The 19,341-nt window shown below is 38.1% G+C and overlaps 1 protein-coding gene across 2 annotated transcripts in view; it reads right to left on the bottom strand.

The window, feature by feature from the left end:
- Positions 1-19,341, bottom strand: part of SNX24 (sorting nexin 24) — a 163,192-nt gene that overhangs the window by 74,927 nt on the left and 68,924 nt on the right. The window contains exon 2 of one of the 2 annotated variants that reach the window (XM_059916950.1): positions 2,772-2,855. The exons of the other annotated variant lie outside the window; for it this stretch is intronic. Coding sequence (XP_059772933.1) covers positions 2,772-2,855 — 84 coding nt within the window. The remainder of the gene's footprint in view (positions 1-2,771; positions 2,856-19,341) is intronic. 2 annotated transcript variants of the gene reach the window in all.

Below are 19,341 nucleotides of genomic sequence, written 5' to 3'. Positions count from 1 at the left end.
CAAAATGAGCCTGACAATAAGCCAGGAGGCATTTTTGTGTGTTTGTGGTATATGGAGATGAGCCATGCAACTACTATTCTAAAGGTACAAAGCACTTATTAATAGTTCCTATATGATTTTAGAATTAACTTGGGGACATTGGCTAAAAACTTTAACAAGTGTAATGTAAAGTGTAAGAGAAATCAGGACACTGGCAACAGAGCAAATAGCATCCACTGCAGAAATAACTGAATATTCAAAAATATTAAACAGGAATAGATTTAACTTGAATTTAAAGGGAAGATATTTCATGTAAAAACAGGACATTCAAAGCACGTCACAAAATTCAAATATGGAAACTGGGGTACCAAAATTCTAATAAAAGGATAAAGTTGTACAAGGTGGCAGCAGTAATCACTAAAGCTTGTGTATTCTGATCAATTTTTTTGCCCATTTCAATCCTCCTTAACACACAACTTTACAGTCAAGATTATAGATTTATGTTTATTTTTACACCCTGCCATTATTTGTACTTAATTGTCTTTTATAATAAGTTACCTTTTCACCAAATCTAATACAATTATAAAATGGGACAAATAAAGGAGACTTCTAGCAGCCCCTTTCTGCTCTATAACACACAAGATTTAGTGTCTGCCAGCTAAAACTCTGCCCCACAATGTTATGTTTTTCTCTAAGTCCCTGTAAGGATGTTTTAATGAGGCTGCCAAAAACATGCAAAATTGAGAGATCTGAGAATTTCTACTCTCTTAATTCTAATAGACTTGATGATATAATTTTAAGAATAGCTAAAATTATTAACAGAATTGCAGAAGTTGGGAGAAGAGTCCTAGAAAATCTAGAAATTTTTTTTGACTGTGAGAATCTAAGAACTGCCTGTCATCACTGGGGAAAGGGTCCTCTTCTGCAGGAGAAAATAAATTGTATTAGAGAAGAGAGCAGAGTGAGTCACCCTCCACTCGTAAGAAGCATGGGCAGCCTCTTGCCCAGGGCGGGCCTAATTGGCAGTCACCCAGCTGTGCCTCGTGTGGAGTTGGTCCCCAAGTATCTGGTGGGGACAGCTGGGCTGTGTCGGGGTAATGGAGACCTGGCAGGTTAGGAAGGAGGCTTGCATGCGACAGGCTGCCTGGTCCAGACTCTAGCATCAGAGGCTGGGGAGGGGGAGGAGTTCTGGTTTTAATCCCATTGTACAGACTTATTTCATGAGGTACCCAGCAGAAATCTCTTTAGAATCTGTTTCCTCGATAAACAAGGGAACAAAGCCAGAAATCCTTGAGAAGGACGTGAGACCCAGACTCCATGTTTGTTTCTCTTTGAGGCCCCGGGTTGAGGGGTAGGGCTTTTGTAAAGTCAGCTGGCAACACCCAGCCTAAACCTGTATTTCACCTGTGTTGCTTCTTTCGGAAGTAAACCTGGATGTGACACAATTTTAACTGGAAAATTCAAGGTAAATTATCCCTTGCCATCCCAATGGAAAAGTGTACAGATAACTGACGGCTCCTCTTTAAAAGAAAACAGAGGGAAGGAGGCTCACTCACTTCTCAATAAAGTGAGTTTTTACTTTACAGTTTTTACAGTAAAGTTTTTACTCAATATTCTCCTGACTACCAAAAAGTAAGAAATTTTAATTTTAGGAAATGCTACAGAGCTTTTAATACAGAGTAAGCACACTATCACATCATTTATGCACTGACATTTTCCAGAAAATTTAAGCGGTCCTTAAGGAAGTTAAAAGAATAGATTCTTTCTGAACATACTTACTCAGTATCTTTCCACTAACTTCTTACCTAACAAAGTAACAAAAGTGAAGAAACTGAACTGTGCCATACATTTTGTATATGTGTGTGTATAAATATATATATTCGTATATAGGAAGTATATATATATATATATATATATATATATATATATATATATATATACACATACACATACACATTATATATACACAGATGTGAATATATATGTATACAAAAGAAAAAATGGTAAAACTGTATTAACTCATATGTGGTGATTTTCTGGGCAATTTCATGAGGTATTTCTAGTTATTAAGGTAATTTCATCACCTCAATACTAATTTATAACCTTCAAAACATTAAATTTTGGTAGAAAATAAAAATTATTACCTCTTCTACTCTTTACTGACCATGTCTCCCAAAACTCAGCTATTCCTTTTGCATTTTTGTTTCTTTTATCAAAGGCTTTTTTTTTTTTTTTCCGCCCCTCCCCCCTTATCAAAGGCTTTTAATGAAAGGGATCTGAGAAATGAAACACCAGTCTTATAGAGCGGCCTTTATAATTCAAAAGAAGCTATGATCCCCCTTTACATGATCCCCAAGCAGTCCTTGAATACATGTGACATGTATATTTTTTTCCATGTATATGTAAGTATAAGTTGATTTTAATAAATTTCTTCCTGTAAAATGATCATTTCTTTTTTTTTTTTTTCCTTTTTGTAAAACACATTAAGTGTATTTTATGGATAAAATAGGGTCTGGGTCTTATTCTTTCTGAACCTACAATACCCAGCACAGTATAATACAAACAGCTTGCTGTCACACATCTATTTATGCAAAAGATCTTAACAGAAAAACCACCTACTCTGAAAGCACACCTTGAAAGGATGGAACAATTTATTTTAAAAGGAAATTTACTTCATGATAAGAGAAGTCAACCTGTTCCAAGAACTATTAAAGCTCTTAGGAACTACAGAAAGCAGGCTTAGTGTTACACCATCTGCCTTATAGAGAAAAGGGTGGGTGGGGGGAAGTTACCTTTTTGTGCAGGGCATGAAATTCGCTGTACCTTTTTTCAACAAAATGTTTTCTTCCATTCATTAGCACTTCTATCTTAAACACCTAAGAAAAAAATAAAAAAGGTTAATTCCACCAGTTCCAAACCCTCGATTGTCTGATGTGGTAAGTTTGTGACCATGATATATTTCATCCCTTTAATTACAGTAGCTGATCTCCCAAAACCCAGAAGGCTCAGGAGACCCTGGCCCAACAGCACTGATTAATGAGCCCTGGAGCCAAATGCTCACTAACAAATGGCAGTATCCCCACAAACGTGTCTAAAAACAGTGGCAACTTAAATGCCTTAAAATGCTCCTTAACTTTTTAATCAGAGAATCCTTCTCTCTTAAAATTACTTCACCAAATGCATATGATGGCGCTGAAATACAAGTGTGATGCCACAGCGACAGTCGGGCAAAAATCGCAGGCCCACGGCATTGCGTTATGGGTATTTCAATGCCGGCAGTGCTGTGTCGTCTCTAAGACAAGAATGCAAACAGTAGTGCCTTTTAGGTTAATTTCTTCCTAACCTGCATATTCATCTCCAGTCTCAGCTGGCTAATTCTGCTGTTTGCAAAACAGGGAAAATGTAGTAAAGGTTCATTTTCCCTGCGTGATACGAGTGACAGCTTGTGCTCCCCCCTCCAGGAGGTTGAAAGGCCAGATGAAAAGGCTCTCTGGGTGCACTAATTAGTAGGCACTAACATGACACTTTCTTGATTCTTAGGTCAGTGGGTCAAGACGGGGAACAAGGGATGAGGAATATTATGAAATGCTCATGAGAACACGATGTTAAAGTGGGTGGGGGAAGGCTGCTTGACAGGAGCTGAAGAGAAGTCGCTCTGTTATTTCCTAGAGTTTGTCTTTGACTCCTGCTTTGCTGAGCGAGAGTTTGTCATCACCAAGATGAAGCGGAATTGTTCCATGACTTAGTAAGCCTGGGTTCCCATTTCAATTGCCCTTCTGAAGAAAACGAAACTAAAGTTGAGGTCATGTGACACTGAAGAGTGTTGAAAGCAGGCTTACTTTAGCCCTAAAAAGAGCTACTTAAAGTTAGAATATGAGATATGAGGTCACACACCTTCATTATGAAAATAGATCTCTATGGCTCTATATTTCTGCCTTATATGTAAATATGACTTTTTTGGAAAGCCAGAAACTATATCATCAAACATAAAATGTGTTCATATTTTTGCACTCCTTCCAATTAGAAACAAAATCTTCTGTTCCATGACTCAGTTTAAGAAACCTGCTTTTATTAAAGTGGTAAATTTTTATCAATTTAATCAACTGTTTTTTTCCCCAAGAAATCCCCCTAAAAAATACTTTTCTTTGGCGAATTAGTGAAAATATTTTCTTCTAAAAACATATGCATATGCTTCAAACTCTCGGATATACATACATTATTTTTTAGAAAAAAATTTGTTTACTAGTTCACTAAAGAAAATTATTCTTCTGCAAAGACCGTTCAAAGCCAGGAATACAATGAGGAAAGCACCCTGAGAAACACCAACAAAAGAAGCACAGCTTCAACTTGGGGGCTTGGTTAATAGCATACAGAGCCCTCTTTTTAGTGTCAGGTCCCAGATTTAAATCAGGACAATGTGGGAGCAATGAAAGTAGTTTCCATCTGCTGAGCTACATGAAATAAATGAAGTTATGTTTCGAGCCCAGTTACTTGAGGCTCCATCACAAAAACCATCACTTTAATTGGCACGTTTGCTGAAGAATCCACAGAAGGAGGAGAAAGTTGAAGACTCGGTAAGGTTCAACCTACTAGGTTGCCCCTCAGGTGCCCCCTCCTGAAAGCCACGGATAAGACACATTACACAGCAGCTGTCTCATGGAATGTCATCCCTTCTATCGACCAGATGGCTCCATTACCAAGGTCCACAGTTACTGTTCACAATCGCTAAGTTCACTTTGGGTGCAGGGCGGGGGAAGTATTATACATACACACACGTGCACACATAGGGAAAAGTATGTGATAAATTTTAATTCTAATATTTTTATTATGTTGCCATTTTTAAAATGCACAATATACCTAATACTGTTAAGACTTTTTTCTTTTAAATTCTGGGGAAACACCTTGGAAAGGAAGTTGCTTAATCAGAATTTCCATGACAATATGAATGAAGCAAGAAATGGAATCAGTTTAATAAATCTTATGTTCCTAAATTCCATACCAGACTTTTTTTTTTTTTAATAGTTTCTGATACATGTTTTCCCTGCTGCCAGGAAAACCCTCTTCTTTCTTGGCTTTCCTGGCAAGCTCCTAGTAGTTGTTATCTACCTCTAAGGTGGGGGCAGCAAAGGATGATGTTTGGAAAACACGCAGCACAGTATCTGGCATTCATTCATTTAATTATTTAACAGATATTTACTGAGGGACTACAATGTGCCCAGGAGTTGTTCTAGGCTCTGAGGATTCATTCAGCAGAGAAGAAAACAGAGAAGAGCCTAGTCTTCGTGTCTTCCTGGAGCATACATCCTTTCTAGTGAGGAAGGCCAATCATAAACATATAAACAAATATGGTAAAGTCGAAACACATAAAGTGCAGTGAAGAATACAGCAGAGTGATGAGACAGAGCTAGACAAGGGTGCTGTTTTAGACGGTGTGGTAAGAGGAGGCCTCTCTGAACAGAGGGGCAGTGAGAGGTACAAAATCTAGAGCGACACCAGGAAAACGTGTAACGAGAGTCGAATGTGGCTGCCTCTGGAATTTCAGACTGGGGGTGGGTAGACAAGGACTATTTGTTTTTATTCTTTTTTTAATTTTTTTTTTAAATTTAAGGTAGAGCTTAGAGCAGGGTGATTTCCACTTCTGGACAAGATAGAGTAACAGGGAGCAGTAACCCTCCCACTTGAAACAACTAAAAAACTGGACAAATATGTGGGGAAAGTGACTCTTAAGACATTGGACATGAGGAAATGAATGACAGTGAGAGATGGGAGACAAGCGGAGTGAGCCCTAAGGTTACCCCAGGCAGAGCCATGAGGCCCCCTGAGTCAAGGACAGGGAGGGGAGAGTGAGGGAAAGCCATAGCGATTCGAGTTCCCAGGGGAGAGTTTTGGAGAGGAGTGAGCTGCACACAGAGGGAACTCCTGAGACCTGTCAGAGGTCTCCCTCCAGCATTCAGCTGAATCCTCAGCAGCACATGAGACTGGGGAAACTACCCAAGGACAAGAAGAGATTAGAGAGAGCAGCGCTCAGAGCTTAGACACCTGGGCACAGTGCCTGTTCCCAAAAGCCAGGGTAGAAAACCTCTTAATTCATGAAGTGTTCGTTAGAGAATTCAGAAGGGTCTTGTCTCAGGAGTGGAGCTAAAGTAACGTAGACTAAAAGCTCTTTTAGTCCAGAGCAACAAAGCTTAAAAGCAAGACCTGAAGAGAGCAAATTATTTCTGAGTAACGTAACCACATGCCAGAGCGAAGCTCAAGAATATTTTTAGGAATATAAAAATATTCAGCACCCAAACAAGATAAAATGTACAAAGTCTAGCATCTAAGCAGAAAGAAGCAAGAAAATTCAACTCATAATGAAAAGAAAAAACAATCAATAGAAACTAATCCAGAAATGACACAGATGATGAAATTAGTAGACAAAAGCATTAAAATCGTTATAAGAAAATATCTTATGTTCAAGAACCTAGAAGAGGGCTTCACTGGTGGCACGGTGGTTGAGAGTCCGCCTGCCAGTGCAGGGCACACGGGTTCAATCCCTGGTCCGGGAGGATCCCACATGCTGCAGAGCAACTAAGCCCTGTTCGCTACAGGTACTGAGCCTGTGCTCGAGTCACAACTATTGAGCCCACATGCTGCAACTACTGAAGCCCGTGTGCCTAGAGCCTGTGCTCCGCAACAAGAGAAGCCACCACAATGAGAAGCCCGTGCACCACAACAAAGAGTAGCCCCCACTCACGGCAACTAGAGAAAGCCCGCGTACAGCAACTAAGACCCGACACAGACAAAAATAAATAAATAAAATAAATAAATTAAAAAAAAAAAGAATCTAGAAGAAAGGTTGACTATGTTAAGTGGAGGTATGGAAGCTGTAAAAAAGACTTAGACAACAGGTCTGGGTCCTATTGAGGAGATAAAAAATGTCTGTGATTTAAAAAAAAAAACCAAACGCTGGATGGGATTAATAGTGGGTGAGACACCACAGTAGAAAAGGTAAGTAAACTTAAAGACCTGGCAAGAGAAACTGTACAAAACAAAATAGAGGAGGAAAAAACTAAAAGGTAAATCAACAGAGCATCTGTGAACTATGGGATGACTTTACACATCAAAATGCACGTGTAATTGGAGTCCTCACGGTAGAGGTGAGACGGGGGAGAGGGGCTGGGGAGAAAGACAAATATATTTGAAGAAATCTTGACCAAAATTTTCTCGATTTGATAGAAACTATAAACCCACAGATCCAGGAAGACCAATGGACCCAAGCTCAAGAAACATAAAATAAAAAACAAAAATCCAAGGCAAATCAGAATCAGATTGTTTAAAACCATTCAGAAAGAGAAAAATCTGAAAAAGCAGCCAGAAAACAGAGACAATACATAGAAAAGGAAGAAAAATAAGTTTGAGAACCAATTTTTCAAATATTTCTATAAATAACCAACCCTATAAGAGTGAGTCAATGCATATATACTTCAGTTATGTAAATATGTTCTATGTAAAGTAGCATGTACAAAATCAATGTACAATTCAATGTCAGTTAAATTTTTAATTATTATTTTTAAAGTATTTAGGTAATTTTTCCCAAATGGTAACACCAATAATAACAACAACAACAACAACAAAGACTTTTATAACACTTATATAAAGGCACTGCTCCAAGCTCCTTTACCATGAAAATCACTCATTTAATTGTCACAACAACCCCACATGGGATAGGTACTATTATCTCCATTTTACAGGTGAGGAAACTGAGGCATGGATTAAGTATCTTGCCCATGGTAGCTACTGATACATTTTGAACTCAGCAATTTGGTTCCTGAATCTGCTTCTTAATCACTGCACAATACTGATTCCCAATGAACCGAATCCCTTATATAGTCCTGTTCACTGGGGGAAACGAAACACGTGCAAGTGGGAGAAACATTCTGGAGTGAGGACAATGCCTTCCATCCAGTCTCCTCCCACGGTTCTGTCCTCTGGAGGGCCTTTGCAGGAACAGAGGACCCTGGGCAGAGGGGTGGTGGCGGTCTTGGCATGAGTTCCTTACCCCTAACTATTTGGAGCCTGTGCTCCTCTCAAGTAAACACTGATCTATATAAAAAGCATACAATTCTACAGAGTAGAAAAATACTTTTTATATTACCTTTTCTTGTCAGGATCTGTATCCATACCACCCCCTCAATCTCCTTACACTGTGGTTCCAAATCTCAGCTTGTATGGCTTTTGCTAATTAAACTTAAAAGCTTTTGCACCGCAAAGGAAACCATAAACAAGACAAAAAGACAACCCTCAAAATGGGAGAAAATATTTGCAAATGAAACAACAGACAAAGGATTAACCTCCAAAATATACAAACAGCTCATGAAGCTCAATATCAAAAACACAATCCAATTAAAAAATGGGCGGAAGACCTAAATAGACATTTCACCAAGGAAGACATACATATGGCCAAGAGGCACATGAAAAGATGCTCAACATCACTAATTATTAGCGAAATGCAAATCAAAACCACAATGAGGTATCACCTCATGCCGGTCAGAATGGCCATCATCAAAAAAGCTAGAAACAGGGCTTCCCTGGTGGCGCAGTGGTTGAGAATCTGCCTGCTAATGCAGGGGACACGGGTTCGAGCCCTGGTCTGGGAAGATCCCACATGCCGCGGAGCAGCTGGGCCCGTGAGCCACAACTACTGAGGCTGCGCGTCTGGAGCCTGTGCCCCGCAACGGGAGGGGCCGCGATAGTGAAAGGCCCGCGCACCGCGATGAAGAGCGGTCCCCGCACCGCGATGAAGAGTGGCCCCCACTTGCCGCAACTAGAGAAAGCCCTCGCACGAACCGAAGACCCAGCACAGCCAAAAATAAATAAATAAATAAAAATAAAAGTAGCTATAAAAAAAAATTAAAAAAAAAAAAAAAAGCTAGAAACAATAAATGCTGGAAAGGGTGTGGTGAAAAGGGAACCCTCCTGCACTGTTGGTGGGAATGTAAATTGATACAGCCACTATGGAGAACAGTATGGAGGTTCCTTAAAAAACTAAAAATAGAACTACCATATGACCCAGCAATCCCACTACTGGGCATATACCCTGAGAAAACCATAATTCAAAAAGAGACATGCACCACAATGTTCATTGCAGCACTATTTACAATAGCCAGGACATGGAAGCAACCTAAGTGTCCATCGACAGATGAATGGATAAAGGAGATGTGGCACATATATACAATGGAATATTACTCAGCCATAAAAAAAACAAAATTGAGTAATTTGTCGTGAGGTGGATGGACCTAGAGTCTGTCATACAGGATGAAGTAAGTCAGAAAGAGAAAAATAAATACCGTATGCTAACGCATATACATAGAATCTTAAAAAAAAAACAAAAAACCGGTACTGATGAACCTAGTTGCAGGGCAGGAATAAAGAGGCAGGCATAGAGAATGGACTTGAGGACAGGGGGTGGGAGTAGCATTGACATATACATACTACCAAACGTAAAACAGTTGGCTGGTGGGAAGTAGCAGCATAGCACAGAGAGATCGGCTCAGTGCTTTGAGATGACCTAGAGGGGTGGGATAGAGAGGATGGGAGGGAGGCTCAAGAGGCAGGGGATATGGGGACGTGTATGCATATGGCTGATTCGCTTTGTTGTGCAACAGAAACTAACATGGTATTGTGAAGCAATTATACTCCAATAAAGATCTATTAAAAAATAATAATAATAATATGTGCTTATGCAAAAGAATTTTCAAAAAGTCCAAAGGATATAAACTGAAAAGTATGTTTCTTACATAAGAGACTTGTATAGGTCCTTGCCAATTTAAGAGGTATCTTAAATATCCTTTCAGAAATTGTCTATACTCATATAAGCTCTGTATGTGTACATGTAATAGAAGTTATTTTATTTTCTTACACAACTAGAGCTATAGCATATAGTTCTACTACTTTATTTTTTCTACTACTTTTATTTTTTACTTTATTTAATACATATCAGACATCTTCATTAATCAGCACATTTTGACATACCTCATTCTTTACTGGATACATAGTACTACCATGTACGATTGCTACCATACTTTGTTTAATTTGGACCCTAAGATGGATATTAAGTTACTGTAGTATTTTGCACTGTATATTTTTTAATATGTTTACTTATATATAAATATATATAAAACATATGTTTATATGTCTCTATATAAACTTATATTTTATTTACATATATTAATGATTAATGTATCTATAGAGAGAGAGATATATCTCATCCTTGTTCCTGTACATGTACTTACACACATACATATATAAGATAAATTATCAAAAATTTTGCCAAATTTATCCCCTCAAATGTACGAAATCACCCTGCCACCAAGAGGATATGGAACGCCTGGCCCATCCTGATCAACACTGCCTATTCATCACTTTGACAATATGATTAGGAAGTGAGAACTAACTGGGTATATTTTGACCAGTGTTTATAGTGGCATAGGTTTCCATTCCAACTATCTCACATAAAATCACAGAGACCTGATGTACCTGTCTAGGCCTCTACTCTTGTAGACATCCTTGCCCTCAGAGATTTCCAGAAATTCCTCAGTGTAAAGCTAAGGAAGCTTCGTGTAACTAAATAAACATATTAAGGTTTTCATTTAGATTTGTTTAAAAAAACAGAAATTATATTGTTCCTGTGACTAAATTCTAGCCACAGCTCTAAGAACATTAAGTCCTTAGTCTTCAAACTGAAAAGAAAAATAAATACGACTTTAAAGAGAAGATTTCAATTTGTAAGTGTGGTTTTGACTACATGTTAGAGCCAATTTTTCTTTCCTTTTCAGTAACATTTCTGAAAATAAACTGTAAATCAATGACAAAATATTTCATAATTTGGTTTACACCTACTTTTTTCAGGAATGTATCTAAAAAACAAAATAAACTTAAGCTAAAGATGGACTTAACCCATATTCCAGGTTGAATGATCTCTGTCTTCAGAAGCTCATACCTTACAAAGTTATTTACTTTCAACAAAAGCAAAAAAAAAAAAAAAGTTTTCCTAAATAAAAATGTCTAATAAATAACTTTTAAGTGCCTTCCAAATACAGATGGGGATTCTATATAAAACTAAGTTTTAGTGACCTTTCATATATATATTTTTTTTGTTTGCTTGTTTGTTTGTTTAGTATTTGTTCAGTTAGAACAAGATGTACCAAATATTAACTCTGGGCTTGAAATCAACATATTCTCCTTCTTGAGTAGGAATAAGCAAGAAAGATAAAATTTAAAAGGCTGTTATTTAGATGCTATAAAAAGTTGTATCTCTAAAAGTGATTTAATGTGTGCCTATTGAGGGCCAAGCTCTCAAAGGTATTAATTCACATCACACAAAGTTTTTTTTTTTTTAAATAAGGCAAAGATGATAAGAGACCCTGTAATCATAAATTTTTATGATATTTGATGACTAAATTTAAAATTCAATAAAACTAGTGTAAAATTTTAATTTGTTCCTACTCAGCCTTAAATCAAATTTCCTCTGTTCTAAGATGCCAAACTGCGAGATATTATTAATTTAATTATACTATTTTCGGTTGTGGAGAAGCTGCCAACAACTTTTTTTTCCGTATCTTTGAAAACACCTAAATTTCAGAAATTTTAAAATGTTTTTAAGAGAAAAACATATTGCTTCAAATAAACCACTGCTTAAAGAAGAACAGTTCTCTAAATAATTGCCACTAGAGAACAGCTGTGTAAGAGTTGGGCCTGATTAAATTTGTGTGTACATATACATTTTTTAATATGATTCTTCTTTGCAAAGAAAATTCATGATACCAAAAAGGACTCAAAATGATTAAAATCACTGATAAAAGAACAAAAATAATAAAAACAAAAACAAAATTAGAGCAAGAACAAACATCAAAGACAAAAGAAACCTGTTTCCTAAGCTGGAAAGATCAAAAGGGTTTACCATCTCCCAGGGAAAATAATATACCTAATATTCTGGATCTTTTAAAATTACAACAATGAAAAAAAAGTACTGCCAATATACTGATGGAATAAAGTAGGAACAGAGATCAGGATGACCAAACTTTTTCTATGCTACACTAAATGCCTCCCCGCTCCCCGAAAAGTAGAGCAATGTCTGCAGAATTTTATGAGAATATTATTTTATAATCATGCAAATTATTATTCACATGCGAAGGCAACAAAAAGTCAATCTCAGTTGTGGGCAAACTCAGAAAACAAATAACCCACACAGCCTTTCGAAAAAAAATTACTGAAGACATAGCACTGCCAATGGAAAGATTAACCAAAATTAAGCACTCAAAATACAGTAATAGAAAAGGCCAGCCATTGTTTTTGTTATCATCAAAGACTCTGATCCAGGGAAGGAGTAAATGAGTACAAAGAAAGACAACTTTATAAAGTGGCTGCTACTCTAAGAAGCTGAGGACAACTCCGGCAGAAAGCACACAGTGGTTTCATGGCCATTTGGAGCTGGCCTCCTCACAGGTTGCCCCGAGGCTCTCCTCTACAACTGAAAGGCTTGTAGTTGAAGTAGCCTGCTTTATAGAGTAACAAAAGAATCCACAGAAATCCATCGGAAACCTGGTTCCAAATTTTGGCTTTACATGCCTTCAAAGGTTGATGGTGAATGATCTTTAACCTAGAATTCCATATCCAGGCAAATTTTCTACCAGGAAGCCAGGAAAGTGCTCTTTTCAGACATGCAAGAGGGAGAGTATTTTATGTACTATGTACACATTCAGGAAATTCTCTTTGAAGATTTTTTTTAAATGGAATTCAAAAAAGAAGCCAAGAAACTGTGGACCTAATCTACAAACAATATGGGGGTGTGGGGGGAATACTAAAATGCCAGCTATGCAACCTAAAAAGTATTCAAATTAGATTAAGAAGCCAAAGGGTTCCAAGAAGAATGCTTTCAAGAAGAAAATGGGTATGATTAACACCTATTATCATTAAAAAGGTTTTAGTGACAGCATCAAAGCATTCACCTTTCTCTGCCAAGAAAAAAAAAAAAAAGTGCTTAGGAATTCCAAGAAAACCAACTAAACAAAACTGTATACAAGGTACAGTTCCAAATATAAAGCAAAATAAATGTAACATGACCTGGTACAGTTTAGAGAATAAGAGTGTCCATTTGAAGTAATGCTTGAAACATTCTCCACTGAGCAGTACAGGTTTAGTAATTTATACGGCTACATTTCCTTCCTTACAGTTCCAAAAACTTGATTACACAGTGAAAATATAAATATCTGTACACACACATATATAATTATAATATTGGGAACATTAATTATTGAACTCAGCTTTTAAAATCAATCTATACAACACAGAAGACAATTATTTTTACAGAACAGACTGTAAACGTTTTTTGTCAGTGTAAAAAATAATGGCATAACGAGCAGAAAATAGGAGATGAATGGGGGAGGAATTGGGTGTAAAGGAAGTAAATGGGGTCCAAATCTTTTCATCTTACATAATTGGCAGTCAAAGGACACTGCTTAAAAATTGGTGGATGAAGAAAGTGGTTCAAATTACAGAGTAACAAATATAAAGTTATAATTTTAATGATGAAATTAAAATCATATACATAGTGAAAATGGAGTGGAGGGGAGTGAAATACAGGAGCAGAGTGAATTCAATTCATATTTCTAACTGGAGGGACATAGAGATTTTCTAAGACACCAAGAAATAGAGATTCAGATATATTACTTAGAGTAACAGTGCTTAAAATAAATTAGCAACTTTTCAACTAACTTCTGGTTCTGGAAGGTACTAGACATTTTATTTTTCCTTTTACATGTTTATGCTGAAATGTTTTGCACGTATATGAAGTACTTTTAGATAGCCTAAAATGACATAACCTCTGCTAAATGTTTTTGTTTTAAATCTCTGGTTATAAAGGAAATATTTTGTTGAGTTTATTGATATTTATAGAATTACAGGTTTTCAGTCTAATCCCTACTACCGACTAATTTTAGCTCCCCAACTGATTACTTGATTATGAAAAGTCTTCATTTTTCTTTTCCTCTTCAGCCATATCTATGACACAAAACCAATCAATCAATTCAGGGTGAGGGAAACAATGCACTCAAATATATCAGGTCATACATATTGATTTGTTAACACAGTTTTTCATTAGTTTCAATATCATTATTAGTCAAAATCTTTGACTTAGATTTTCTATAAAATGTGAATGCTGCTAGTTCTTTGCTTACCTGAATTGTTATGGCAATAAATCGCATACTATGCTAAACAAGCGTTCTGGAAGATAGATGCTTTATGAGCTTTATTATTCTATTTTATGACCTACTTTGAAAGAAGGAAAATAGATAAGTTTTATCTGTACTACTTACTAACTTGGGCAAATCTCTAAGTATCTTTGAGCCACAGTATCTTCATTAATAAAATAAGAATGATAAAATGATGTCTACTGTATTAGTTTGTCAGATAATAAATGTCTTGGCGCTTTGTAAGATGCTCTGAAATGGAATGAAGAATTGCTAACTGTGAAGTGGTCGACAAAGATGCCAGCAGGAAGAACAGAAGGGCTTCCATGGGTATTTGAGGACAGCCTTCCTGACAGGCTTCTTAAGGAATGGATTTGTGGTTGAAATAACTTTCATACAGAGGAGCAAAACAATCCATCATTCTTCTCTCAAACTACTTAGTTATAGACTGTGTCTCCTTATCACAAGCTCTTGGCTTCTGCAAAAAGGAGCAACTCTTCACCTCCCTCCCAAATCCTCCAGAACCAGCCCCAACACATCAATTCAATCTTATTTCCCATAGCTCTCCTGCAGGAGCCAATCAGCCAAGTCCTTCCTATATTTTCCCCACTCTAGGCACTGACTACCCTAGGGCTTCTGTTCACGCAGAAGTCTCCCTCTGCCAAGGAGTCCTCCTAGCCTCACTTCATCAGTCAAGTGAAATTCCACCTCCATCCCAGAGCCTTCTGGAACGTCAGGCATCACTGTATTCCATACCTTCCCCTTAAACAGATCATCTAAGTGGCACAATCGTATTATTTAAAATACAGTCACACTCTCTAATTTTCAACAAATGTATTCCTCTTGACTATTTCATATAAATATGTATTATGTGCGCCAATGGAAGTTTTTTAGGGGACAATAATCCTCAAGAAGAACCTACAAGGATGTTTTGAGAAAGCATTTGTAATATAATACTAATTGAAAGAGCAGTATAAAATACTTTATGCATACTATGCTGTTGCCTATATAAAATATACATAAAAGATAACAAAGGAAATAGGTCAAAATGATGTCTGAGTGGTAGAATTATTATAATTTATTATAAATTTATTACAAATTATTATAATTTTCTCTATAATCTAGAGTTTTCACTAGAGCATATATCATTCTTGTAATTAGGAGAAAGTTTAATCAAATTTCTGCCTTCTAAAGTTACACTGGAGTAAATCTAATAAATGATAATTATTCATTTTTAATACAACTATCAAGTTCTTATGAAATTCATTTTTGTATTTCCATATATATTCATTGAGCATCTGCTATGTGCCAAGCACTCTGCTATGCTCTATACAACAGCAGCAGCAGCTACCATTTTTGAGTGCTTACTATGGACTATGCAGTGCTCAAAGCACTTTCATTTATTAACTGATTTAGTCCACGCAAGATCCTATAACGTAGGTACTGTTATTATTCCCACCCCATATGTGAGGAAGCCAAGTCAGAGTGAGTTACGTAACTTCAGAGTTAGGAGCTGAGCTAGGAGTTGATTCATAAACCCAGACAGTCTGGTTCCAAACTCCACAATCTTAAGCCCTAGAATTCTATCACTAGAAACAATGGTGAGCAAACTCATAGTCGTAGCCTTTATATTATTATAAAGGAAAAGTATAAAAAGGTATCTGAGCTATACTCAATATGAAACGCTTACTTTAAAAAAAGGTGAGTGTACAAGAGAGGGCAAGATTTGCTCTCAGGGATCAGGGGAGCTTTCTCTCAGGAGCTGTTTCTGAATAGATCTACAGTAAAAGTAGGCAAAAAGGAGGCGCAAGCATTATAGGCAGAACATGTGCAAAGGCCCTGAAGCAGAAGGTAAGAGGATGGAAGAAGCTGAGGGCAGTACAGCCAGCCTGTAAGAAGAGCATCTCTGCAAGAGGCTGGAGAGGAAACAAAAGGCTAGCTTCATCAATTGCTCAACAAGGATTAATTCTAGGACGTGCCAGGCTCAGTTCTAGTCACTGCAGATAAAACAGTGAACAATACAAACAGAGATCCCTAACAAAGCTTACTTATATTTTAACAGAAGGAGGACAAAGACAATCACACAAATAAATGCACACTAGCTGATGATAAGTGCTACGGAGAAAAATAAATCAGAGTTAATAAGGACAGAGAGGGGCTGGATGAGCGTGTGTATGGCTAGTATATGGGCTGGTCAGGGAAGGTCTTACTGATAAAGGTGTATTTGAGCAGAGACCTTGTATTAGTTTTCTATTACTGCTGTAACAAACACAACATCCATTCATTATCTCACAGTCCCATAGGTCAGAAGTCCAGTGCACTTGACTGGTTTCTCCACTTCAAGTCTCACTGGGCTAATATCAAGGTATTGGCATGGCTGGGTTCCTTTTGGTGGTTCACTGGGAGAAAACCAGTTTCTGTCTCCTTGTGGTTGTAGGACTGTGGTCCCATTTTCTTGCTGGTTATCAGCTAAGGGCAAAATTTCCAGCTTCTAGAAAGCACCTGTATTCCTCAGCTCATGGTCTCCTTTCTCAATCTTCAAAGCCAGCAGCAGAAGATCAAGACTTTCTCATGTCACATTTCTGTAATCTACTTTTCTGCTTCCTCTTCCACTTTTAAGTGGAAGACTCATGGGATTATATTGGCCCCACCCAGATAATCTAAATTGTCTCTGTGATCTCAGCATCCTTAACCTTCATCACATCCATTAAGTCCCTTTTGCATGTCAGGAAACATATTCACAGGTTCTGGGCATTAGGGTGTAAACATTTTGGGAGGCCCATCCCTCCCTTTACCACAGACCTGAAGGAAGTGAGAATATCTGGTTGTGGGAGCAGGGTGGTCCAGGCACGTGGAAGATTAAATGCTTGACATGTTTATATGCCGAGAGTGATGAGGAGGGAGAAGAGTTAGAGGGAAGGTCTGAGCGGTGGTGGGGAGAGGTGAGTGGAAGTAGAAACAGGACAGGCGGATAACTGGATGTGGAGTTTCTTAAAAAAAAAAAGAAAAAAAAGAAGGAATCAAATATAATGGTGACGTTTGGGGCCTGAGCAACCAGAAGGATGGTGGTGCCAGTAACTGAGCTGGGAAGACAGTCTTTGGGGGCAAACAGGAGCCCTGCACTGGCCGCGTTAAGTCTGAGATGCGTGTTAGATAGACATTAAGTGGAGATGTTCAGTAGGACTGAATTAACACGTCTGGGGCTTAGGGAGAGGTCTTGGCCAGAAATATAAATTTGGGAATCATCAAAGTGTGAATGTGATCTAAAATCAGAAGACTGGATCTGACCACCTAGGAAGAGTTTAGTTTGAGGTCTTGAGATCCTATCAGGGCTTATGGTTTTCCATTCTAGCATGAGAAACCTTTGCTACTTCTTAAAAGTCTCCCCCTTCCAAATTACACTTCTCTAGCTCCTCTAGCTGTCCTTCAGAAGACCTGGTCTTCAGGTCTTGCACTACTGACCACCTTCCAGTTAAAATACAGTTTGTCACTATTCACCCTAAACTGTAGAATCCAGGACTTGAGGGGATATATAGCCATTTCCCAATTAGTGAATGGACTGTGTCTCCCAAATCCATAGTTGAGGTAGTTTAAAACTCAGCACAGATTTTCTCATAGAATCAGTATAAAAGATAGATTTCAACTCATAAAAAACCCTGTTTAGCCCATAATATGCATAAATTACAATAATAATATTTTTATTTCACCCAGCAGCTTTGCAGTATAACACAGCGGCTAAGAGTTCTGGCTCTTGAATCAAACTGCCTGGGTTTGAATCCTGTGTCTTCTATTGCTCTCCTCTGGGCTCGGCTAACACTCCATGATTTGGGGCAAGTTATTTAAGCTTTACAAACCTCGGTTTCCCCACCTATAACATGAAGTTTATAATGGTACCTTTCAAATAGGTTTGTTGTCAGGATTAAATGTGATTATCAGTGTCAATAATTTACCATATTGTCTGGCATTTAGCAAGAATTCAAACAAGAATGTTATCTATTAATATCGTTATTAACATCTAGTCATTGTTACATCTGTTTCTTTATCAGCACGGGGGAGGGAGACTTGGTGGATAGAGAGGGAAAGAGATGATTCCTCAGGAGTGTGACCTACTCACCACACCCATCCATCTCTACAAGGGAGAAGGTACTTTTCTCCCCGTCCCAGAGCTAGTTGAGCCTGCAATGCACACACGTGGTAGCCTCTGCACTCACCTCTGTCAGCGCCCACTCAGAACCCTGCATTCCTGATGAGGCCTGACCACTAAGACTTAGAGGAACCCTGACTTCCCTCCACCTTAGTTTAAGATTCCATATCTTCGACCCGTATTTTTCTGAATGTTTCTGGAAGCCATATCTCACTGTTGGATCACAGGGCCCTGGAGGTCAAATAAAACTTCAGGTCTTTCCCAAGAGTTCTGGAACAAGTGATTGTGAGAACTGAGGTCAGGCTTACAAATGACCTGTTAAATAGGATCATGTCCATTTCAACCCATCATACAAGGATGTTGTAACATTTCTGAAAATTGATGCTGTCATCCAAATCAGGAGCCAGTGTTTTTGCCAAGACGTGTGTCATCTGCGAATCTGAAGTCCTTCTTTCATCCGGGCCCGAGAGCTCTCTCTACAGCCTCCCAGCTGGTCTCCCTGCTCCACTCCTGTCCTGTAACAATCTGCGTTTCACAGCAGCCACAGCGGCCCTTTTCAGGCATCAGATCATGTGACTCCCCTGCTGAACTCCTTCCGATGGATTTCCATCACTCCTGGAACAAAATTCCAGTCCCTGCTCCAGCCCACAAGGCCCTATACCAGCCAGCTTCAGAGCCCCCTTCTTTTCTTCAGCTCCTAACACACCCCTCTTACTCACCCTGATCTATCCGCACCAGCCTCCTTACTGACCATCAAACGTATCAAGCACATCCCCAACTCTACGTTTTCTTGGTTTTCGTTTCTTTTGGGTTTTTTTGTAGTTAAAAATAGTTTAATGTGATTTTATTATATTTAAAAACATTGTTCTGGGAAGGCCAACTCTAAGTTTTGCAGTGCTTTTTTTCTACCTAGAAAGCTTTCCCCTCATTTTGTTCAACTGCTGTTCCGGGTCACCTTCTCAGAGAGGTATTATCTAGGCACTCCATCTA

Source organism: Balaenoptera ricei, chromosome 3 (assembly GCF_028023285.1).
Source record: "Balaenoptera ricei isolate mBalRic1 chromosome 3, mBalRic1.hap2, whole genome shotgun sequence".
Lineage (NCBI taxonomy): Eukaryota > Metazoa > Chordata > Mammalia > Artiodactyla > Balaenopteridae > Balaenoptera > Balaenoptera ricei.
Note: the sequence above shows the minus strand (reverse complement) of the source record. Positions and strands in the feature narration are given on the sequence as shown.